This window comes from Geospiza fortis, unplaced genomic scaffold (genome assembly GCF_000277835.1).
Source record: "Geospiza fortis unplaced genomic scaffold, GeoFor_1.0 scaffold190, whole genome shotgun sequence".
Lineage (NCBI taxonomy): Eukaryota > Metazoa > Chordata > Aves > Passeriformes > Thraupidae > Geospiza > Geospiza fortis.
The window spans coordinates 5,012,578-5,037,345 of NW_005054328.1; the positions used below are offsets into that span (position 1 = coordinate 5,012,578).

Consider the following 24,768-nt stretch of genomic DNA (forward strand, 5'->3'; position numbering starts at 1 on the left):
ATTTTAAAAGCAAAAAGTAGTACGTGACCAAAGGGAAGTCTTCATTCACTATTTTAGTATTTGCCAACCTTGTGATAATTGTTAAAAGCATTGAAAAAATAGGCTTGCAAACCAAGTAGTACATGCTATAATTAGGAGCAAGACTGGTTATTACTCACATGATGATATTGCCTGTTATAATCCTCAGCCTGGTGTCCAAGATTACTAACCACTGATTGGCCAGACAAAACTCTGTTAATACTTCCCTCCAAAGTTGGTTCATTTGCTGCAGATCTTATTATCCTAGTAGCAAATAAGGCTTCTTCATTTAGTCAGAAAGTAAAATAGAACAAATTATATTCAGAATTTTATGTCCTTTAAGAAAAATATGTATTCATGTGATCCAACATGTAGGTATATAAAGTATTCTACAACCTGAATTTTGAATGAAATATAGTAAGTTGAGAACAATGATATACCATGGAAAAGCTGGAGGGTTTTTATTTTTCTTTTTTTTCAGTAAGGAACTAATGACAAGATAAACAAAACCCAAGAGAACAACTGAAACAAGCAGCTGGATAATAAATCCTTCACAAAACAAGGTTAAGCTCACTCCTCCACTTTAGAAGTGGCCAATAATCTAAGTATACATAAACACAAAATATTTCAAGCTATGGGGAAGATAAGACACAGCAATTTTCAAAATAGACTTTGGAGTGCAGACAGTACAGAAAGAAATGCAACATTTATTTGTTGCATCAAATAACTTGACTGGACTAAGAAATCAGGAAAGATCCCTCTAGAGTCACTAACATACATGGAACTGTTCACATCTCAGCCTTCTGATAGTAACTAAAACTGCCATTTCAACTGCTCCTGCTTAGGAATGTTACACCTAAAAAAAACCCCACCAGACAATGATTCTTTTCCAAATTTCATGCCTTTTTAGTGTCACACACCCCTCAGAAGGGTGCTCCCTTAGCACTGATGACTTGGTAATTGCTTGATTCAATGCTATTCTCCCCCTAGCTATAGAAGAGGCCCCGGCAGAATGCAGCCAGGTGAGATTAATTTTCTGAAATCACATAAAATTGAACTGTCATGAACAATTATAGCTACAGAGGGAAGAGCAATTTTGAATGAAGCCTGTAGTCTTATTTTCTCAGTACTTGTCATTCACTTTACCACCTTCACCAGGCTGTAAAACCTCTTCCTTAGAGGGAGACACATCAATGTACTGAGGAACTGAGGTCCTCCAGTTCAACAGCTGCCACTGAAGCACCTCCCTCAGACAGGTAAATAATCCTAAACTGCTTTTCCTGACACTACCTGCAGGGCTTTTAAAAGCACTGCATGCTGGAAGTGCATTAAGCCTGGGTACCTGTAGTGTTACTTGCTCATGCCTCAGGGATAGCAAACATTGTCTGAATTAAACTGAATAAGCTTAAGATGAATTATCTCATGAAACTCTTTGGGCTTCACCCCAAAATAAAAAGTTTCATTGCAACCCAGCTTTCACAGGATTACATTGGTATTCTCCTTTCCATAGTGTTTCCAAGCGACATGAACAGAAAATAGGACTTCCTTTTTAGTACTTCTTTTGTAGTCTAGGAAAGCAAAGATCAAAAGAAGCTGAGAACAGGAATGCAGCCTCAAACATACAAGTTAGTGAGTCAGCAAATCTTTGCATTTACTGTAATGAAAAATGTCAACTTGTAGATATTAATTTTTGAACACCAGCTTTTTTTACTCTTTCGGTCCTGCTGGTGAACAATAGATAAGTCTCAAACATAGTGGTGGTAAATGTGAGTGGAGATGAAGCAAGACTAAAAAGATTCATATAAAAGTCTCTCTCACAGCTATTTCATGCTAATACAGAAAAAAAATCAATACTTAACTGCATTTGAGTTTAGGTTTCTCTATGACATTTGGGGTTTTTTTAATGTGAAGCATAAAAAGCAAATCTCTCTGGCTCTTAAATTCAGAATGAAAACTCTCAAAACTTACCATTACCTTTAGATTTTGCTCTATCTGCAGGACTTTTGGCTTTCATACAGGTCTTTTTGAAAGTTTCTTTTGGCGTTTTCTTTTCACTGACTGGAAAAGATTGCTTTGAAAGTAAACTGGGCTTCCCATAGCCAGAACTTCTAACCAGTCCATGAGGCCCATGTGAAGGTTTCTTTTTATGTACAGGTGCTGGACTTCTAATATTCTTTGGTTTGGTTGACATTGGTTCTGATCTTTCATTCTTCAAGGAACAAGACCGAAGAGCCTGTGACAGAACACACTGGTTTAAAACAAGTTTTAGGCTCTGCTGCGAACTGAGGGTAGCATTCACCAGTTACCAAAATCACACAACTATAAGACTCAGGGTGATGGCAAGCATTGTTTTTAAACAAGTTAGTAGTAAGTAATTCTGCAGAATTGTACAACTTCAGAACTACACAGTGCAAGTATTTTGTACTGGCTCTATTTAACTGATCTGGGAAAATGTATTTTTATTTTAATTGTACTGTACATTACAGGGTCTTTTGCTTACCAAATAAGGTAGGTCATGACTAAAGGCTAATAAACACAGTGGATATAGAAACCCAGCCATGAATAAAGGAACAGTGGTAGGCAGAGGAACTCTGCTAAACTTGATCATCAAAAACAAAGCACACAACTCCCAAGACCAAGAGATGAAAAAGTTTAGCCTGTTTGCCCTAAAGAGCAATGCACCAGGATAAATCAGCCAAACCTCTGTCCCTACAATGCCTTGCACACACAAAAAATGACTGCCTAAAGGAATGTGAAGCTAATTTAGAGGATGCAAGGAGAAAAAAAATTCAGGATGCAAGGAGAAGATTTGGGATTAGATAAATCTTGTACTGGGATGTCTGAGATGATTGTAAGAATATGCAAAATTTACAGGATCTCTAGGAAAAGAACAAAATAGAAGTAAGAAACAAGTCTGGGAAATAGAGAAAAAAAGAGATTACAAAAGCTGGTGACATGAGCAGGTTGCTGGTCAGCACACTTGTCTGACTCAGCTGGACACTGACCACTGCAGCCCCTCCTACATTCTTACTGAACTGCCGTTCTAACTGTTCTCTCTGTAGAAATGCTCCCTGTTCTGAGTCTGTTATGCATTTACACGTGTCCCTCCAATGCTCACATGCTCAGAGACATCACTGTCTTGAGCTGGAGACATGGCATTGCAGCAGCCTTCCACATGTTGGGCTGGGACAAGAAGAATCCCACTGGTCTCAATGTACACCGGATTTGGTGACCTCTAACAGTAGCAATGGCAACATAAGAATTTCAAGAAAAATGAACATAGTCTCTCAATTTCTTAACATCAGAGCATAATCAAGTGACAGGCAGTCTAAAAATACATACCTTTTAAAATTACCTCCATATAACAAAAATCTGGTTAATAATACTTACTTTTTTAGTTTTGCTTCCTTGTGAAAGCAGAGAGTTTTGTCCTATTTTTTCTCTTAGTAGACCAGGCTGCACTTCAGTGGTCTGAATTTCTTTCTCAGTCATCCTCTGAAAGTTATCATCATTCATGCCTGTCTGTAGAAAGATGCTTTCTTCTCTGCTAAACTTTTCAACTAAGTTTTTCTCCCAAGATGTATTATTCTGGGGGTCTTCAAAGGGTGAGTGGCTAATGAGGTCATTGTCTGTGCTGCCTACCAGTTTCACAGGACTACAAGAAAAAAGAAGTCATATATAAAGAGTTTTGCCTTTTGCTTTTCTATCACTGTGGAAAAAGGAGAACATTTTTTCCTTATGTATCAGCTGTAAAAACTGCCTGAATTTCAAAGAGCTACTAAGCCTCTTTTAAGACCCATCTTGCAGATTTAGTCATACAGATTTGCTCCCACGCTGTGTAAAAAGAGCTGCTTCCCAGCAGCAACTGTTTTTGTAGAGGGAGCAAAATTGGCTACAAGATAAACACCTGTAAGCCTGCAATTAACACTAATTAAAAAATGAGCAGTATTTCTGCTGAGTGCAGTTACATGATAAGATCCCTGAACTCATCTGCTAAGCATAAGCTGTATTTCTGGCACTTGCAAGGCCTGTGCTGTCTGCTCTAGACAGAACAGCTGCAGCAAATAAGGGGGAGGTATGGAGCATAGGTTAGTAAGAATCACAACAGTGGGGTTTGATCTTAAGAGGAATTTAAGATTCTGGAGTTTGGAGAGCTAGGATAGGATGTAATCCTTGTATGGATAGGGCTGAAATCCTTGTATGGGGAAGGTGAAAGAGCAGAAAACTGGGAAGGCAGAGATCCTAGCTGTGAGAGTGATGAACACTCCTCCAAATGATTTGACAAACATTGCTGCTTATTACCTGAAGTAAGTATGGGAATACCTGATCTAAACCTATTAACAGTGTATAATTCATTTAACAGTTTACTGCAAATGCCATAATGCCAGTGCAGGATATAACAAAATTTCAGTATTTAATTAGAGAAAGATACAGATAAGTTATTTAGTGAGCTATTTTTCACAAATCATTAGCAGCTTTAGGTTACTACAATTCTTAAAACGCATCTTGAAATAAATACCGTTCAGGATCCACATCAAAATGTCTGGTATTATACATATGTCCTGTAATTGTTTTCATCAATTCTTCCACAGTAGGTAAATCTAAATAATGAGAAATAAATATAAAATAAATTTAAAAACAACCTAGAAAAAATATTTGTTACAAGGACAACATTTAAAAATGTTTCATAAATTGAGTATTATAGATATTACTAGTTCATTCATTTTACAAGCTTGTACGACACATGCCTTCCTTTGAGCTATTTACCTGAATCAACAGGTGACATGTTTTTTGCATAGATGTCATTATTTCGTGCCATGCTTTGCCCTAAGCCTTCTGAGACTGCCACTGCAGAATTGTGCAGTTTCTGCTCGCCAGTGTCCCCCAGAGACTGATCAATGTGATGATATGCCTGGTATAGTGCTTCCATGTCACTGGTGGCTTGTCCATAGGAAGTACCTGAGAAAAAAGCAGCCTTGTAAGAGACACTACTGGACTTTCTGTTTTGGGAAACACCTCACTGGAGCCTGTGTTTCAGTTACTAGCTTGGTTTATTATGTGGAGAAAACAGTGATATCACTTACATTAAAAAGAATAATTTAAAATCTTGTTCTTCCTATAAAAAGAAAAGTTGCCAAGTTAATTAGTGCCTACTAAATGATCTCATCTACCATTTGTATTCCTCTCCCCTATTCTCTCCCATCTCGATATTTTAACAGTACCAAATTAACAGTACCAAAATGACTATTTGAACAGGTGCCATCACAGCCATAATCTGGATATTAGTGGCCTGTACTGCTGTGTGAAGTTTGATAAGAGAATGTATTTAATAATTCAGTTCAATGCTATCAAAGAAGAATTTTAGATATGACACATAACCAGAGGAGATGGTATTTAAACATATAATTGCAGCATCAAAAACTACTTTGCAACAACCAAGTGTTTGGCAGAAACATCACTATTTCCTGAAGTATTTCCTCCTGCTTTCAAGATTTGTTGGCAAAAGCCAACGGCTTTATGTTCCCCAATAATCTAAGAACAAGTGAAGACATTGGAGTTACCTATTTTAACAAAGGAAGATTTTAGGTTTTGAGTTTTGTTGTGTGGTGGGTTTTTAAAATTTTTCTTCTTTTTCTAAAGCACCCCTTACCTGCTTCATTCATTTCAGCTGCACTGACTTCTTCAGGCTGATCATGTTCACCTGGAGCTACATTTGATGCTTCAATGGCCTTCTGAAGCTCTACAGCAGAATCTTGTGAATCAAGCAATACAACTAAGAAGATAAATGTTAAAGAAAACAGAAATTCTCTTATTTGTACTTTTCTAATTACACTGTACTTTGTCACATTGTAATTAGAAGTACCAGAGCTTGATGTCCTAAGCATACAAAAAATATTATGCAGATTGTTTTATAGCCATTAGTGGAAAACCAATGAACTCTGATTACAAATCTGAGTTCTGAGTAGGTGTAATAAATATAAAAATACATTGATGGTCACCTTGAAGTGTTAATACGTAGATTATTTTTAACCATTTAAATTCAACATATTTTCAGTAGAACACAATAAAATAAAGTGAAAAATATCAAAATCGTAAAAATCAAGTAAGCAAGTTTCAAAAAGTTCCATTTAATCTTCTTCCACTGAACAAAGTTTATATTTTACCTTTAGCCAGCATGCCAGTGTTTGTTTCTTCCTATCAAAAAAAACCAAAAACCAAACAATTACTTTTTGAATATCAGGGGAAAAAATTGGACTAACTAACCAGATATTCATTCTCCAAGAATATGCACTTCTCTAAAATCCTCCTTAGGATGCCATAAAGTTCTCAACATCCTGTACTCTATAAACCTTTTCACAAGTGAATAGAAATCAAATGCTCCTCTGCACAGAGGAGCATTTTTGCACCTTCCTGGTTCTATTTTATTGTAACTTGAGAAACAAAAGTAGCAGTAAGCACATTATTTACAGCTCCATTCTAACTTTTCAAACATTTATTAGAAATACCACTCTAATAAACTTATTTAAAAAGAACAAAAAAAACCAAATAAGTTTACCTAGTGAAAATGAATACATGATGCTTTATAGACTTCTTTTGAAAAAACCCCAAATCTTTGTGTGCTTCAGGGATGCAACCATGTGCTCCAACCACATGTGCTACACATCAGAAGACCTGACCAAGCCAGTGGACAGCAGTGCCCTCACAGCTCATACAGTGAAGATTTTTGGGTCCTCTGTCCAAATGGCTTCTCTGTACAGAATTCATTCCTGTGGTCTGTGTCATCTGCACCTCAAAAGCTCGGAGAGATTAATCACTACCCATCCTGAGGCTGAGTTTCCACCTGAGCTCATCATTTGTGCACTTCCATCCTCATTTCTTAACTCAAAGGAAGAGTAAGCAGGAAACCCTGTGAAGAACTTAACCCCTTCTATGATCTAGCACAGGGAAGTGCATATCCTTAATAGAAATATATAGTCTGAGAGCCACTATATTCTTTCAGACAGTATGTATCATATAAAGGTTTACTACATTTAGTTACATACTGCAGAGCTTTTAAAATTCCTGCAAGTAACAGAAACATTCAGCAAGCTATACCTGTTCTTGAGGACGTAAATCAACTTCTGACATGATGCTTTGATTCACCTGATCTCCCTCAGTTTTAAGGGCAGGATTAGTATCTGTTTCTTCTTCAAAATCTTCACTGTAGCTACCTAAAAGAGTAAAAATAAATGTCAAACAGAATGAATACTCAAGAAAGATAAGGCACTAAGAGACAGCTATTTCCTCTTCCCCAATGCCTCATGTAAGAACAGCTACTGCTAATGTTACTCCTTTCACAAAAGCAACAGAAAGTTTCCAAAACTGAGTGTGGTACTAAAACTACAGTGAAGGTCACACATAATATCTCTAATTTCAAAGGAAGCTGCCTTGTGATCGGACATGCTTTGTCTCCTCAAGGTGTACTTGAACTGACCCCATTTATTCAATTACTCTCTCTCACTTAGGGGTGCAATGATGCAATTCCAACCCTGTAGATAAAGTACTCTGTACATTCACTTAGACAGTTTTGAGGCTCAGAATCTGTAATTTGGCTTCTTATGACCTGCTCTGGTGGGCCAAAAGCCACTCTCAAGAGTAAGCACTATTTAAACCCAAGTGTGTCAGAGAATAAACTTTACAAGAAAGCCAAAGGCTTTTCCTTCAGTTACCTAGATCCTTTCACAAGTTTCAGTTTTCTTTTGCTGTATCTCTCCCACTCAGCTCCTGTGCTTAACAGGCTCCAGTGTCTGCATTATCTGTAACACTTAAACCTAGAACCCATGCAAAACCCTGGATCATAATGTGTTCTTTATGTGTTTATGGTTTACAAATACATCCTCCTTATACTTGGGAAATTCAATCCTGACAACAGGACCACTCAAAAGTTCAGCTGAATATATAAATTTGAAAATACAATCCATTAAATTACATGAATACACACTATCATATGACAGCAATGAAGCATAAAATAAAGAGACATGACAAGTGAAAGACAAATAAGCAAGAAACGTAGTATGAAAATTTTGTGGGGAAATCAGATAAGAGTAGTACTGCAGATTACAGAGATTAAACTCAGGTATGAGAAAATGGCGCAAAAATAGAGACAACAGTTAAGACACTGTTGTAAATCAAATTTCAACATCAGAGGGTTTTTTTTCATTCATGAATGATGCAGGATTTTTACTACTTTTTTCCCCCTTTTTTTGGTCTTTTGGTTTACAATAGATTAAAAATCCACTTAAGAAAAGAAAAAGCACAGAAGCAAAAGTAAACACCTTAACCCTTCTGTATGAATAAGAGCTGCACAGTAATAACGCAACAGCAGCCTAAAAGGCTGATGTAAGAACTACAGGTAAAATAAAAGATTGTATTACCAGATTTCTCTTCATGTGCAGGTTCTTCTTCTTTTTCAGCATTTTCATTTCTGAGAAATAAAATGAAAATTCTACTCTCTTTTTGGACAGCAAATAAATATACTTTTTTTGGAACTCTACACTCTGATGCTTCTTACAATTAGTAATAAAAGAAAAAATTGTAATTTGGCCAACAAATCAAATCAAAGGTAAGAAAAGTTGTAAAAGTGTCAGCAATTATTAAAATGAAGTGTTTCCCAGCTAAAATTCTCAATCTAACTGTTAAAACCACTCCCTTTCTGCATTCTCTTCAACATCTACATTAACTTCTCAAAAAATATTTTTACCATCAAGGTTTGCTTCCTCTTCTGACCCTGTCATTCTGGATTAACAAAATAATTTTAAAAACCACTCACCTCTCCTTTCTTTCCCCTTTTCCCATAAAACAGAAGTTTTGCCCTTATCTAAAGCTCTCCAGAATTCTGCTCCTCCAACTGTTTTCACATCAGAAGTTGCCTCTGAACTCAGCATTTTCTCCAAGAGCAGCCCGAACTTCCCCTTCATCCATTTCTCTCACAGATGTTGGAACTTCTTTTAATGTAACTGATTACAAATGGGTTGCCCTAGTCTATGAAGATTAAGTATCTTTCCTCTAGATTCATGTGTAATATCACATCTAAAGTGACACAGAATCTTTCCTGATCTATTTCCTTGTTATTATCAGTTGTTACCTCATTTTTTAGTTACTCCTTACAATTATGAATGTTCAGTTGTTACTACTGAGTTATGCACAAGACTGTGGAGCCACGTCCACTCATCACTAACTCATGCTCTCACTTTTATTTATTAAGCTCATTTCTTTCCTTGTCTTGAAGAAAAAAAGCCAAACCACAATAAACAAACAAAAAACTGTCTGAAATTATATACAGGATATCATCCAACAAAATCTCAGTGGCCATACCCAATCCACATGTGCCCACTAATACAGTCCACAACTTTTCTTCCCTCTAAATTACCGTACAAATGGTGCTAGAACGACAGAATCATTGGAATCCAGCTCTTTATTTAATCTTGAATAATCAATAGTAGAGGAAGCTTCTCGTTCAAGCTTGGCAAAGAAGATCTCTTTTTCTTCTTGTTCTTCCAAGGTATCCAATCCAACTCCTACGATACTTTGATTAGGTCCAGAAGCTAAAACTGAATCTAAATTTTAAAAAAGAAAATAAACTGTGTCTGTGCTGTATGTCCACACAGAATAGCCATAATAGTTAACAACTACAGACAGACTTAAAAAGTATTAATGGTATCAAATCATTACAAACTAGTACCAGAAGACTTCAGTTCATGACACAGCTGACAGAAGGGAAGAATCCCATCTCGAAATGAATTAAGGTGAACTGCTTTTAATAGTAACTTATTTAGATTTAGTTAATTTGATGAAATGTTTGGGCTCTCAGTTCTCACCATTTGTTTCCAGGCTGTCTCTACTCAAAGAGACAGCATCTCCATTACTTTTCTGCATCTTTTCCACATCCATGTTTTCATGACTTTCTCCTACAGGCTGTGAAGTGTTCTGCATCTTGAGAAAGTTTCCATTGGCTTCAAGCATTCCTGGGAAAAAAGTTGCAATATTCTTGACTACCATCTAGAAGTTACTTGTATGACACATCATTTTTCTAGTCTCCTTCCAGAACTACCAGTTTTAATCTTGCATTGCAACTGCAAAGATATGCAGTCTCACAAGTCACATTTACCTAATTTCCACTGATTCTATATGTAAATCTTGTTTAATTAATTAAGCTATTATAAAAATTATCTTCCTATCCTTCATATTTGCACACATACCTAAAGTTCAGCATGAGTCAAATGCAACTGCGTTACTGTAACATTACTCATGAAAGACAATCTTACACACAGACCCTATACAGAAATTGACATTTTTCTTAAAACCCAGTCGATTTTATTTGATTTACTACCTCAGATCACCACAGATTTTTTAAACTGTCTAAACCATTGGCGTGGCAGCTACATTTCATTTGTTGCTTAAAGGCTATGAAGAAAAAAACAGCAATCAAAGTCTCTTAAATGTCACTGATGAACACCCAGTTATGCCATTCAATACACATTTATGCAACTACAACTTGTAGCTGCTCTCTCCTCATTGCAATTTCACTGTTGTGAGGGTTCAACATCACCTTAACTACTTTTTGCTGGCTCTCAGGTAGAACACTGCCATATCTACTTCCTTATGGAAGACTAAAAGCCAGATATCGCAGGACACTCCTAGTTCAAAACTCTCTTCTGCCTGCCTGCAAAACACACATGTTTATACTTAGATTCTGAATAAGTTCTCATTGGAGAAGGGATAGGAGAAAAGCTGCTTATGCATTTTATCAAATGACACATGAAATTGTTTAACAGTTGTCACAGAAGGGAACATAAACTAAGTCTGTTTTTTCCAAAAAATTTATGAATTGTCAGTTGGTAACACTCAGAATTTTTCATCCTGCCTGGCCACATGATGCTGAGATGTAGCTGTGTCCTTGTACTCAGCACGCCAGAAGGAGTGAAGACACTGACAACAGCTCATTTCCTGCTGCAGGAGACTGGAGGAGATCCATACATCAATTACACTAAATCAGTCTTCCATGTGCTCACCAAGTGCTTCAGCTCTGGGATCTTCCTCTGTTCTCTACACAAGCCCATACAAGTCCCATTTAAAAATGCTGTACTTGCCTATATCATGACAATGGAGAATCCTTTCCCTTTGGTACTGAAAATGTACTTAGGGTGAGGGAAGGTGGGAAAGTAGGAGCCTCAACACCTTTTCCCTCCCTACTGGGCAGCCCTCAGCATGGTCATTCTGATTGTAAGATCCTCCCTTATAAAAAAGAGAATAGGTTTATTTTCTGGATTTTAATGATAAAGTCCCCTTGCATGTCTTTTTGGGAAGCTAAGTGCAGAAGATTCCACACCTTGGAAATCCACATCCCTGTATCTAACCTCAGCTCTGCCCTCAATATAGAGCTCTGACTGACTTGCCCTGCATGCAACAAATAAATGTCAGAGACATTGTCTAAAAGGCAAGCTCCACATGTATAGAAAGTTAATGCCTAAATAAATACATATTGCTACATTGAAAAGCAGAAAATAGAAAGCTCAAAGTGCTGAAAAGCAGTAAAAAACTACAAATAGCCCATTTCTCAGGTAGCCAAATGCAGTAATTTGAAGTAATTTACTCAGATGGCACTCTATTCTAGTTATCAAGACAGCAAATAGGAGTCTGTTTGCAGCTGGGTCACAAGTTTTTTGCAGAGCTTTAGAGTAGCCATACCCTCACCAGACCTCCAACACCTTATTTTTGAATGAGAATATATTAGCAGAATCAAATGCTAACTGCAACTGACCTCCTATCTAGAGATTTGCAAGAAAGGAGAAGGGATTATACAACAATAAAAAAACCCAATTAGAATGTTTAATAGAACAAAAGTTTAAAGAAAACATTTTCCTGTGTTTTATTAATTTAAATAATCAGATATAGAGTGAAATTTCTCAGCAGATGTACATTGATCTTGAAGGCTTCACAGGGTTTATGTAAGCTATCTACTAATTTTTAAATATTTTGCTAGTCAGGGTTTGAGTCAAATCAGAGGTTTTTTTAAAAAGCACATTCCTTAATAATCTGAAAATCAAATACTGTTTCTGCAGCCATTAAACTTTGCAACTTAGCCACTCTCAACATCCACACACACCACTCACTGCTAGTGAAGGCAAGAATATTTGTTTTCTCCCATCCTACACAATCTGAACTCTGAGAAACTTATCAAATTTGGAGAAAATATAAACTCATGTGGATTTAACAGCCTCTTCATTGTGTTTTTGTGTTTGAACAGTCCCATGGATTTCAGTGAGGCTAGCAAGAGCCATGTGTTTTTGTGGAGTGGTTATTTGTTACTTCTCTTAAAAGCTTCTTAAGTAGTTATCTTGAATGCCAAAGATTTCACTACCTGGATGTTTCTAAGCAACATTTTGTAAGGCTAATGATATATGGTATTCTTTTTTCAAGCACAGCCACTTGAAATGAATTAAAATAAGAACCTGAGTTTCACTTTGAATATTTATAACAACCATACTTGCAGAGAAACATTTAAAAACAAATACAAAGGACTCAAACTGATAATAACAAACATCTACTTCAAAAAAGTAACTTCTTTTTTTTCCTAATCTGACCAAGACTGTCAGAATTAAGTCATTTTACCTTTTCAATACCATATAAAATACAGTAAATTTGTTACCCTCAGAATTGCATGGACTGTCAGAAGCGAGGGCTCCTTCTTCTTTGTTTAAGTACGAATCTTTCTTGTCCTTACGAAATTTTTCCAACATTTTGGATTTAGACAAAGCCTTGCTGCGAGATGCACTGGAAGATTTAGAGGGAACTACTTCTAAGTGTACATAAACATTATAAATTTTCATGCATAGTGGACAGGGAATAAAGAGAAGAATAAGATGTGAGACTTCAAAGTGACACTTCTGAAAAAGTAATACAGTTCAGTTTCTTGTACACTGAATTACTTTTAATTTTCTACCTGTAAGTAAAAACTAAACTTAATACTTATAACTTCTGGAAATAGAACTACTCTTCTCCATCCTTTTTTTCTTATTTTTAAAAAGATTCTTGATACAGGCATACTTTGTATTCAATTACACTGTTCTAGGAGCTCAATAAATGACCTGAAAACAAAGAAAACTAGTAAAACTACTTCAACAGTAAAAGGTTTTTACTGCGAGGTTTGAAAGGAAGCATGTAGGTTGGTACAAAGAAAAGTGGGAAAACATAGGTACATAAGTATAAATTACTACTGTCTTTATCACTGTCAGATATAAGAACTGCATTTGTTGCTCTAACCCTTGTGGGGACTTGCTCAGCAGCAAAGCAAATTTCATTCACATTAGCAGAATTAAGTTTTAGATAACAGCACCTATGCTGAAAACTGCTCTCATGATCAAAGAATCATAAAATGGTTTGGGTTGGAAAGGACCTTGGAGACCATCCAGCTCCAATGCCCCTGCCATGGGCAGGGACACCTTTCACTAGACCAGATTGCTCAGAGACCCATCCAAGCTGGACTTCAACACTTCCAGGGATGGGACATCCACAGCTTCTCTGAGCAACCCATTCACTGTCACAGCAAAGAACTTCCTCCTAATACCTAAGCTAAAGCTACTCTCTTTTAGTGTGATATCATTCTCCCTTGGCCTGTCACTACATGCTCTTGTCAAAAGTCTCTCTCCATCTTCCTTGCAGGCTCCCTTCATGTACTGCAAGGGCACAGCTAAGTCACCCTGAAGTCTCTTTCCTGGGCTTAATAAAGCCAATTCTCTCAACCTTTTCCTATAGAAGAGGTCCTCCACCCCTCTAACCACCTTAGTGGCCTCCTCTGGACTCTTACAGCTACACTACAGCCTTCATATACCTTAGGCTAGCCAGATGGTCTGTGTTGGATTTTGCCATGTTGAAATTGTCACAGTGGAAGAGGCTTCAGAATTGAGTAATTCTGATAAAACTCTTATGGGTCTTTTGAGTTCAACTCGACACAAGTGAGAGCAGTCTAGGACATCAAGCCAAATACTTCTGCTATTTAGAACAGGAGTATGGGGATATGTGACCAGAACTTAACACAGCTCAAACATCCAAGATAACTAAAGAAAGCTGGTGCAGCAAGGAGAGAAATGGAATAAATCCCTTCCGATACAATGCATAGGTCCTTTATTCCCTCAACTAATGTGTGAGTTCACTAGCAAGGCACTACTCCTCTAAATCTATATTCTCCCACGTTTACAGGGAAACTAGAAGTGTTTTCAGCATACCATCTATTATAAATAATGTAAACACCTGATACCTTTTAAAACAGTAATTTGAAATAAGTACAGAGGTCCTCCTATTGTTCATATTTAAAATATTAATCCTGATTTGAGAAATAAATTAATTTTTAGTATTTATCTCCCATACTGAGATGCTTTACACCTATTCTATGCAAATGAGGCTTATGAAAACATATACATACATTTTCTAGACTGCACATGCACTCTAGAAAACTAACACAGGAGATGTTCTATAGTCTACAAACTACATCACCAACATGATCCAAAGACCAAGTGCCAAATATTACATTTTCATGGCTCTCCAAAACATTACTGATCTGCTTGAATTTAACACCAATGCCATGCTTAAACCAGGACAAGTTAATTGCTATTGTCTTTTATACAGACAATGTGTATGTGGCAGCTTGGTCAAATGGACAGTTTGCTAAGGATTTTCTTGTAATCTAATAATCTAAACACTAATAATACAAGGTTGATACTGAATAAATATATCAAAACATATTTAATCAAATACCAGACTGGGAATGGGGACTCTTTTGTTCAGTATTTTCCACTACTTCGGCATGGTTTTCTGTCAGTTTCTTCTCTTTCCTCACTTTAACAAATTTTATTTGAAAATCTTGAAAAGACAAACAGCATGAACAGACATGCAAGCAAGACAGGACAGGAATTCTTTGTATCCAACTTCTTTTTATCATTTAAATGACAAAAGCAAGCAGAAAGGACATCACCTAGGTCTCCAAACTGTACAATATGGAAGACAGTGTCTTGAATCATAATTTGCACATTTCAGTTTAAAGCTGAAGAACAAACAGTTTAAACGTGCCTAGAATAACTCGTGGAGTTATTTTAAAATGTACTTTATCCTTCTCAGTGAAACAGGCTATTAGTTTAACTCTCTACCTATTTCCTGGCACTTCTGCAACAAGATGCCTTGGGAAAAAAAAAAGGACAACAAGTAAGTGTAGAGCACATATTTAACGTTCTTCTCTTTGTCTTTTAAGAAAGTGTGATATAGATAATGAAGTAACTCAAAATCAAAACCTCAAACTGCAAGCAACATATCAGCTTGGTGTATTACACAAGCTAATTATCCAGACTTTCCTCAGATAACATTATCTCTAAACAGTCACACACAAAGACATCAACTTATACATATGGAGCATGCATTTGTAATGAATGCACTGCCACGCTGTGGGTAAAGGTAAGATTTAAGCATTTATATGTTTGATTCATGATGGTAACTTTAAAAACACTAATTTTGTTTTTAAAATTGTTTTGTGATAAAACAACTTTAAAAACACTTCTATTAGCTAATAGTCTATTGACTATGTTCTATCTGCAACGAATATGAAGGTTCCAGCCTAGAAGGACACACAAGGGTCTCCAAAAAATTTTGAAGCATGCTGACATTACACTTTCCTGAAATGAAATTGTTTATTTTCATGTTTGTTAGCATCACAACAGTGTTACTATTTTCTCCCATAAGAAAATATTTTGCTATTTAGGAGATGTTTACATATAACCTTACAAAGAACTACAAGTCTAAATCATCATCTTCTCAGTCATCCAGTGTAGTAACTTACATTGCAATGTTGCTGTGCCATCATTCACTGTTAACAGGTTTGAGCAACACACCACACAACATACACACACTGAGAATATTAGACATGGCAAAACGGTATTTGACAAAGTACTTGGAAGCACACAAGAAAAACAGAGAGATACACAGAGGAAAACATGAGCAGTTCTGGAAGCCTATCCACACTGAATTCCTTACAGTCACCCAACCTGTCATTTTAAATCACCACAAATACATCTACATGAAGTAAAATCACAGCCACATAAAACTGCAGCGGAAAACTCAATTTATCCCAAAGGTGGTCAAGAGGTGGTCTCTGCAAATGGCTCTCTTTTGATTCTAGGTTAATTGCCCTACAATTAGACCTTACCTTGGAGAAAGGCATTCATCATAGCACACATTTTGCAACTGATACCATTTACAAGTGTCCGGTGTGACAAATGTATCCCTTTCCTCATGGGATGCCACACACAGGAGATCCACTTCATGCCATGGAGTTACTGCCTTCTTGCTAAAACAGAGAGAGGAAGGCCCTCTAGCAGGAATTAAAGGCCCCTCTGCTTGGCAGTATTAAAATAGTAGGTGGGATATGGCTTATTGCATATGCTCCATGAGTGTGGTACTATGTGCAGAGTGGTGACAGAGCAGTAAATGAAATAAAACTAATGATCTGCCTGGCAAAAACAGTGCTCAGGGAAGAATTCTGTGCATGGATCTGGCACACTCGGTGTTCACTCCTATATTCTCAGCTTTGTTATGTCCAACTGCAAGATGTTGGATCTTGGAGTCAAATTGCATTACACACAGATTACTTTCAACTCCCTCCAAAAAAAACCCCAAAAACCAGCTCTTCATCAACAGTATGAATATGAACAGGCTAGCTTCTTTTGCATGTAAATTGATTCCATACTAGCAAAACTGGGTAGGCTCACCTTTTGAATGTTTTTCCGTTAAATGAGAAGCTTTTCTTAAGGGAGACCTTGCAAAGTTTACCAGATATTTCACACATCAATAAATTGTACATCAAGTTTGTTCTACAATTAGAACAACTAATTTGTTCTAATTAGTTAACCTGCACAACTGATAAGACATTCTTAATTTTAAAAATGACAGTGGTAGAAATTGTTTGGATAGAACATCTCAATATAATCACATTGTTTCTTGTTACTCTGTTTTTAATTTTACTTAATCCAAACAAGCACTGTTCTCTAAAACTTGTAATCACCCTGCCCTTTAGAAACCTCTTTCAGTGTGTTTTCTACCATAAGAAGTATCAAAGTTGGGTTGCCTCAAGCACCTCAGAAAAACCATGGAAACATGCTGAGCTTCTAAAGTCACCAGAATTTTCTTTGAGAGTATGTAAAAAATGAGGTCATGGTAACCTCTTAATTCTCACATTGCCCAGCAAGAACACTCCATCCTTACATCATTTGAAAAGCTGTAAGGAAATCATCATATCTCATAACCACCTGATAAGAATTTTCTCATATCCATCTGAGTTTTACATCAACATCTTAAAAGGCCAAGACAGACAAGAAGTCCAGGTACCACCTATTAGGATTAAACCTAAATGGAACAACTGCTGACTAGGATTTGACTCCTCACTAAGATGACACTGACAGATAGTCTTAAAATCTGAGACTACCAGCAGTATTTTAACTCTGTCAGATGGAAAAAATGATTTTTGTAACTTTCTGTTAGGGTCCACTTACAATTAATATGAATCACGGAAATTAAGAAACCACCAATTACTACAAGAAGAAGAGGGCAAACATCCTGTGGAAACTCACTACTATAGGTTTTACTACCCAACAAGAAGACAATGTAGAAATTAAAAAAAAAAAATAGAGGTGGAAAGCTTGCAAGCAATTATATATTTTCTTCTAGAACTATGTGACCGTGTCAATACTGAACCAGCAATCATGTCATCACAGCCCATTTCGCCTTGAGCCACAGTTCTTGGCAAGGGAAATGTTGAGAAGACTGAAGACATACATCTTGGATTCAGCTGGTGTTGAAAAGGTTTTCTTTCTTTGTGCTTTTCCAACCTACTACAAATATTGCAGTTAGCATATGTTTATAGAAACTGGTCTTTTTCCACTACAGTTTTGAAAACAGAAAGTTATAAAAAGTCGGTATAAAGAACAGGTTGGCTACAAAACACATATACCAATATTTCTGCGAGTTTGTAAGTTATATTTTCTAACTATTTTACTATTTATAATGTGCTTATTTTTTACAAGTTTGATTAATTCAAAGCTACAGAAAAAAACCCATCAGACAGCTTGCATACAACTTGAATATAAACCATTAAAAAAGACAATTCTATTTGACTTTTATGCTTTACAAACTTACATTGTAACATTCTAAAACACTTGAGTGGTACCAGCTTAATCTCAAACCAGGTCTAACCTGCAGTATGAGAAAGAACTAGCCTGACCTCCTGTGGCCAAAACATTGCAAAACTTTAAATTTACCACCATCATCCGAGTCTTCCTCAGATAACCACCAGGGCACTGAATCCTTTTTCTTCTTTTCTTTTTTCCTGGGCTGTCCCAATTTCTCAAGAATGCTGGACTTTTTCTTTGAATTTCCAAGCGAATCATCTGAAAGAGACTGAATAAATTGCATACAAGATTAAAGAGATCTTTTACGTTTACATTGTTTCAGCCACTCAATTCTGGACTTCTGAGTCCATACGCCTCTCATTACTCCCCATTGTTTGCCTTTTTTGTATATGCATGACAAAACTGATTAAGGAACAATAACTATATTCATATGGAATAATACTGTATATTTTAATAATCCCACTGCCAGAATTTGGATATATTAAAAGTGGACTGCTTCAGAGAATGTAAGTTCAAATGAACAGTATAATCAGCTCTTTTTCAATTAGTTAAGACATGTAAGAACCAAAACTCTGACTATATCCCTAAAGACAATGAAGTAGAGCAGAAACAATTTTACCTTATCCTTGCTTCGTATGTGAACATTATTATTAATATTCTAAAAATTAATGTGCACTAGCAACATTCTGGCTGCCAGCAAATCAGATTTCAGAAATTAATTTTACACTTTGTATTCATAGAATATAATAGAAATGCCAGAGCCATTCCTACCCAACTGTGTATTAAACTTTCATATGTGTTAGTCATCCATGCTGATTTTGACTGATAGCTTAAATCAATGGAAAAAAAATCTGAGTATGGACACCATATGAATTTAAGTTACTGATAAGTAACAGGAAGGAAAAGACAACCAACCTCTGCTCCTTTCCTTTAGTAAAGCTCCTTATGGCCTACAGCAGGCTCACAGTCACAGTTAGCTATCCACACACTGAACAAGGAAATATTCATTAAACTACTGCACTACAACCTTATGTTCTACATATTCTTTGTGCAGCAAACTGGGTTTAAGGGGAGTGAAATACTTTTAATCTAAATTTTTAGCTACAACTGTTAAAACTAATTGTCCTAAAGTGTCTTAGAGAACATGGTGCACAGAGTTAGTAAAAGCCATAAATGGTAAGAAACAAAGAATTCACATATGAAACACATCACATGGGAAAATTTCAAAAGCTTCACTTTTGTAATAGTCACAAATAAGAAAATCTTATAGTGTAAACCCAATATTAGAGGCAACAGAATTGTGGATACTTAACATGGAAAACACAAGGGTGTGTTTTATTAAAACAAGCCTCTGCTATCTACTGCCTCCTAGTACATTAAAAACACTGCTATAAAAGCCTACTTTTACTATATGACTAAAACTTCAACTTCTTCTCCATTCAAAAATCAAATGCCAATTATATAAAACTATAATTTAAGGAAAAATAAATGTAATAAAATATTCTTATTAGTATCTCTGATGAAGACCCTCTTTAGAGCTTTCAGTTTCACTCGAGAAAACTAAATACCTGTCATACATCTTAGAAAGAAAGAAGTGCTCTGAGCCTTGTACTTTAAAAAACCACAATTTTAATAAATTATAAAACTGCTAGACAACAGGATGTATTGCAATTTCTCTAAGCTGGCTCTGTGACATAGAACAAACAGCTTTAGATTGCTAATAAATATCCCACTAATAACAATTTCCTGACACTAGTCACAACACAAGTACTAGTGCCATTGTCCCCAAAGGTCAGACTGCCTCCTGCTAGCCGGAAGCACTGACAGGTGCTTGATGCAAGCAAGCTCTGTTATCACTTGCTGTTTCTTTTACAACTAACAGTATCCTCTGCTCTGCAAGCACAACTTCAGTGAATGCTCACTCTCCTTAGTGGATTGTAACTAAAGAACCTGCAACTCCCACAGGTTGTGCTCAGATTCTGGAAACTTTCCATGTCCAGCCATCTTGTCAACTGCAGACAGTAAAGGTGCAGCAGCTGGGAGAGAAATGCTGACACAAAAATACTGGTGCATTTTCCCCAACATATCAGTTGTCTCAACAGCAAAACTTCCAGATTTTTTTCCTTCCTTTGAAAAAAAGGTAAATCAATCAATCACCAATCCACTTTTTGGACTTGTAATGACTTCTCAGCACCAGTAAAAGTGGCACCAAAAAGTGTTCCTTTCCCTCCTCCATAAGACAGCCTTTCAGCTTTTCAAGAACACAGACACACCAAAAGTGTCAGTTGTTTAATCTCAACATTGATAAAAGCCTAAAGAGGCAGTTTTAAGCACTAGAACAACTACATAGCACATCATCAGCTTACCACCTCCTTTGCATGTGAAGAACTTAAAAAAGTTAGGTAATACAGAATTTAATCTAAACCACTCAGACTTTCATGACCAGTCGTCCTAATTAATTCATGAAACCAGTATTTTTCAATTAAATAAGTTTACTCCAAAATATGCTTTTATTATACAATAATATGTTAATCTATTTGATCTTTTATTAAAAATTTAAAATGTTTCTCTAACATGGCTTGATGTGCAGTGTTTCTCTTCTAGATACCATTCTACAGATATTCTAATAAGGATGGTATAGCCTTTCCTTTTGAAAGTCTTCCTTCTCAAGTATCCATGAATATCAAGCAGAACAAAGGTCAACTGAAAAATACTAGAAGCAGACAACAGCTTTTTCACAAAATTGCTTTGAGTAATCAAAAAAGGGCAATTAATTCACTCAATTGAAGCACTGTGTATTAGAAAGACTTCCTCACATAGCACATCCCAAGAGAATGTCACAGCAAACACTGAAAACCTGGAGCTAAACCAGTATGACAGATGATGCTCAAGGGAAATCCAGTTGACAATAGGAAGAAGCACACCAAAACAAGATGCTGGTGGTGAGGAGTGGATGGACGACAGGAACACAGACAGTGGAAGAGGAAGGATTATGGGAAGAATTATGGATGACAACAGGGTGTCTTGGCAATGGGCTGGGAATAAGCATGACCAGACAGAGGGAATAATTAAAGGATTTATCCTACATGCAGTCATTGTTATTACACACTTGTGCTTCCTTCTGTATAATAATAGTCTAGAAAACACACTGATAGCTTTTAAAGTTCAGTGTATATGCCAAAAGACTTAGTTTAATCCTCATATTAGACCTGCATCATCCAGCTGTATATACAGTTTTTCTTTTAACTTCATATGTTTTAATCACAAACATACATACACAGCCGCAAGATTCATTAAGAGTTATTTAAAAGGGAAAATCCTGCTCCATTTCCTCTTTGAAAGATTTGCTTCAACAATATTAAGTCTGCTCCAAACTACTGAGAAACAGATTTTATTCCCCACCTGCTGCGACACTCTTAACACAAACATCACCTACAGACAGATTTCAAGAAATGGACCACATCAGTTTCTCATCTTCCTAGTATTAAAAGGCCAAACACTTTTTATAAAAAACAAAAGCAAGGAGAAGGACATAGCAGAAGATGCCTGTGTAAAAATAACAGAGAGTAGAGAATGTCATTGTTATCTGGGTCTGAATCTAGCTAGCAAAAATCACAGTGCATATTTTTAATAACTGGATTAGCAGTTTGAAAACAGTTTTGGATTGAAATTATTAAAAAAATTAAGACAAGAATTGTTAAAGTTTCATTCTCTGGGACATTCCAAATGCCACTTAGAATATTTCAATAGTTATTTGAATTTTTTTTATGAGCATCCTCAATGTGGGCAATAGCTGAGGGGGAAGAAGAGCATGTCAAACGAGGAATGGAATACCAGAAGCAATCACATGCAGAGTTTTGACAGATATGCATAACTAATAAAAGAATAAAACTCCTTTCTCTTCCCCAGAGCAGCTCCCTCTGTAACAACCGTAAGTAAAGAATTTTGAAGGAAATGCAAAGACTAGTTTTCTAATTTTACTAGCATTAATAATTTCAGTGAGTTCAAGAGTGCTAACTTAGTTACATCATTATATTAACTACTTTTCACAAGTCATTAAATTGTAACACAGCCTCTACTTAAAAAAAAATTAAAGCATACATTACATATAACAGGGACCCCAGAAATACTCTCTGCCACCACTAGGTATGCTTACATACAGAATTAAAATCTAGTAAAGGCCTTATGTAGCGGTATTTATGTTTTACGGTTACCACACCGTGTTCTGACAGACCAGAGGGCAAGTTCTGAAATTACAGGTCTATTTGCATTGAAAAAAAGATACCTAGTCAGGGCATTTAGATCATATCTGATTATCCTTAGCTTAAGCCACAACCCACAGACTTGCATGATTTTGCCAGTACTCAAAAACATGAAGCACCATGAGGAATTAACGGAATCTAATTCAAATTTTCTAATCACTACAACATCCCTCATTTTATACAACAATTTAAAAATATAATTCAGTGAGAGTAAGCTCTGTTAAGGTTAGTACAGAAATACAAAAACGTAGCTTGTGTTTATTATACAAGCAGATTTTTTTTACCTCATTTTCAATTATACATCAATTTGAAGCTTCTGGTACTAAGCAGCACCAACAATAAAACTGAAACAAAAATCAAGAACCAAACACTCTGTCTGAAGATACAACCAGGCAATGACAAAATATTTATTTAATTACAAAACTCTTCTCTTTATTTCAATGCAGCAAAGTAGTATGAATTTAGTTTAGCAATTAAGACCCATAGATAAGACAGGTATGTTAATTATGTCATAAAATGAGAGCTGAATCTTACATTTCATATTCTCCCATACTCAATTTTCCCCATTTTTAATAGAGAATAGGCATGTGACCTTGCTCTCAAACATACCTCTTTCAGAAACTCTTCAAACTGCTCATCTAATTCTTCCTTTGAAAATCGATGAGCCATAATTTGCAGCTGGATTTTACCTTCCAAACAACTGAGTCTAAAAACTAAAATTCAAATTGAAGTTAATTAAATGCATTCTAAAATTGATGTAACCTAATGATTTGCTTGAATAGAGCTATAAGGAAAAAAAACCCCAACTCAAAACTTGAGAGATGACAAACACCATTCTCCCATCCCTTATAAAACTATTTACTGAATGAGACAATCAGCACAAATGTACCTAGATCACCCAAATTCCTTACAAGCAAAATACTCATTTCCAAAACACCAGCTTCAGCATTTAAATTTTGAAGGATAACTAAAATATGATTCACTTCAGCATCTTTACATTTTTCTACAAAAACCAACTCTCTTAGCAACCCAAGCATTTTGTTAATAATCAAACAAGAATTTACTGCAGTAATATTTTCATTTTAAGGGTTTTTAATTCCTTTCTATGTATCTTCTCCAACACCGGGAACATGTGGCACTGTTAGTTTTGTTTTATCATCTCTGCTGTGCTTTGGATTTAGTAAACAATAAATACATGTAAATCTTTTTAAGGTTAGGGAATGGCATTTGGTTTGATCTGCCCAGACAGGAAAGCCAATGACATTTGCCCCCCTCTCCTTCCCCTAAGTCTGCATCAACTTCTCAGGCACAAAATATGCCCAATAACCAAAAGGCTGCAAAGCTTTTGTGTATCACACTGCTCAACACATATGGCTGCCTTCAAAACCGCATATGTATGGCAGCATTAAACTGCACTAGCATCTTCCAGCCTGAGAAGTGTGATGTAAACATAAAAGGGCTAAACATTTGCAAAAGTGCTTTTACCATTAAATAAAACTTCTCGCAGTATGGAGCCCACTCAGTACACAGGACTGTTACCTACCTAGTAAATTGATTTTGACAGGCGAGTTGTGACAACTGTTTCCTGCTTTCACTCCTTATCCATCCACAGACCACCCGACACTTTGGCTTTGGCAGTTAAAAAAAAAAGAAGTTTTATAGCAGACTGGCCAGGCATTGAATTCGGCACGATATCCTTATGTAAGCATTTGGACAATATCTCTGAAAACATGGTAAGGAGATTAAGAACGTTACCTCTCAGGGCACACATAATCCAGTATCCTTTTATACTTTCACATCAAAGCACACTCGATGTTAAACGCAGGATGCTTTAGCAATTGACTAACTGTGCCAGCTACTTTAGCAAATGGGGAATATTTAATTCTAGCCTTGCCAGAAAAACCAAGTGATTCTCCTGACATTATCTTTACTTCTTCCTACATTCTAATGACGGCTTTCTTCTGCCCACCCTCTCATTACACCTTTTATAAAAACTAACAATATGTCGCTTAAAGGACAACAAACATGTTTACAATTTCGGTAACAGAAGATCATAGGCAAACATTAACCTTAGCAAATATACTTTTCAGCCATATCTTCAGAGCTGGCGGCTCACAAATGACTTTGCGCACAAAACAAAGGCGGCACTTGCTGGCATATATGCTACAACACAGGGCAAAAAGCGGAAGTTTTGAGAAGGTATGGCTAAACCACGGGGATGGAGGGAAGCTTAAACAGCCTAACATAATTCACGTAACCTTTTAATCATCCCAGCCGCG

General features: G+C 36.3%; 1 protein-coding gene across 6 annotated transcripts in view; it reads right to left on the reverse strand.

Annotated features, from left to right (window-relative positions):
- CEP162 (centrosomal protein 162) overlaps positions 1–24,768 on the reverse strand; it is a 41,874-nt gene extending 17,106 nt beyond the window's left edge. For 2 of the 6 annotated variants that reach the window (XR_004081735.1, XM_031057141.1), the window contains exons 1-14: positions 24,033–24,762; positions 23,099–23,202; positions 18,357–18,495; positions 9,876–10,022; positions 9,428–9,614; positions 8,433–8,482; positions 7,114–7,229; positions 6,183–6,213; positions 5,669–5,791; positions 4,786–4,977; positions 4,538–4,619; positions 3,409–3,673; positions 1,987–2,251; positions 159–301 (exon numbers count right to left, since the gene is read on the reverse strand). Coding sequence is in view for 5 of the 6 variants with exons in the window: in XM_031057141.1 (XP_030913001.1) it covers positions 159–301; positions 1,987–2,251; positions 3,409–3,673; positions 4,538–4,619; positions 4,786–4,977; positions 5,669–5,791; positions 6,183–6,213; positions 7,114–7,229; positions 8,433–8,482; positions 9,428–9,614; positions 9,876–10,022; positions 18,357–18,495; positions 23,099–23,158 (1,800 nt within the window). In the remaining variant the exon portion in view is untranslated. Of the gene's footprint in view, positions 1–158; positions 302–1,986; positions 2,252–3,408; positions 3,674–4,537; positions 4,620–4,785; positions 4,978–5,668; positions 5,792–6,182; positions 6,214–7,113; positions 7,230–8,432; positions 8,483–9,427; positions 9,615–9,875; positions 10,023–12,706; positions 13,923–18,356; positions 18,496–23,098; positions 23,203–24,032 lie in introns of those variants that run through there. The other 4 variants (XM_031057140.1, XM_031057142.1, XM_031057144.1 and 1 more) reach the window with 4 other exon arrangements.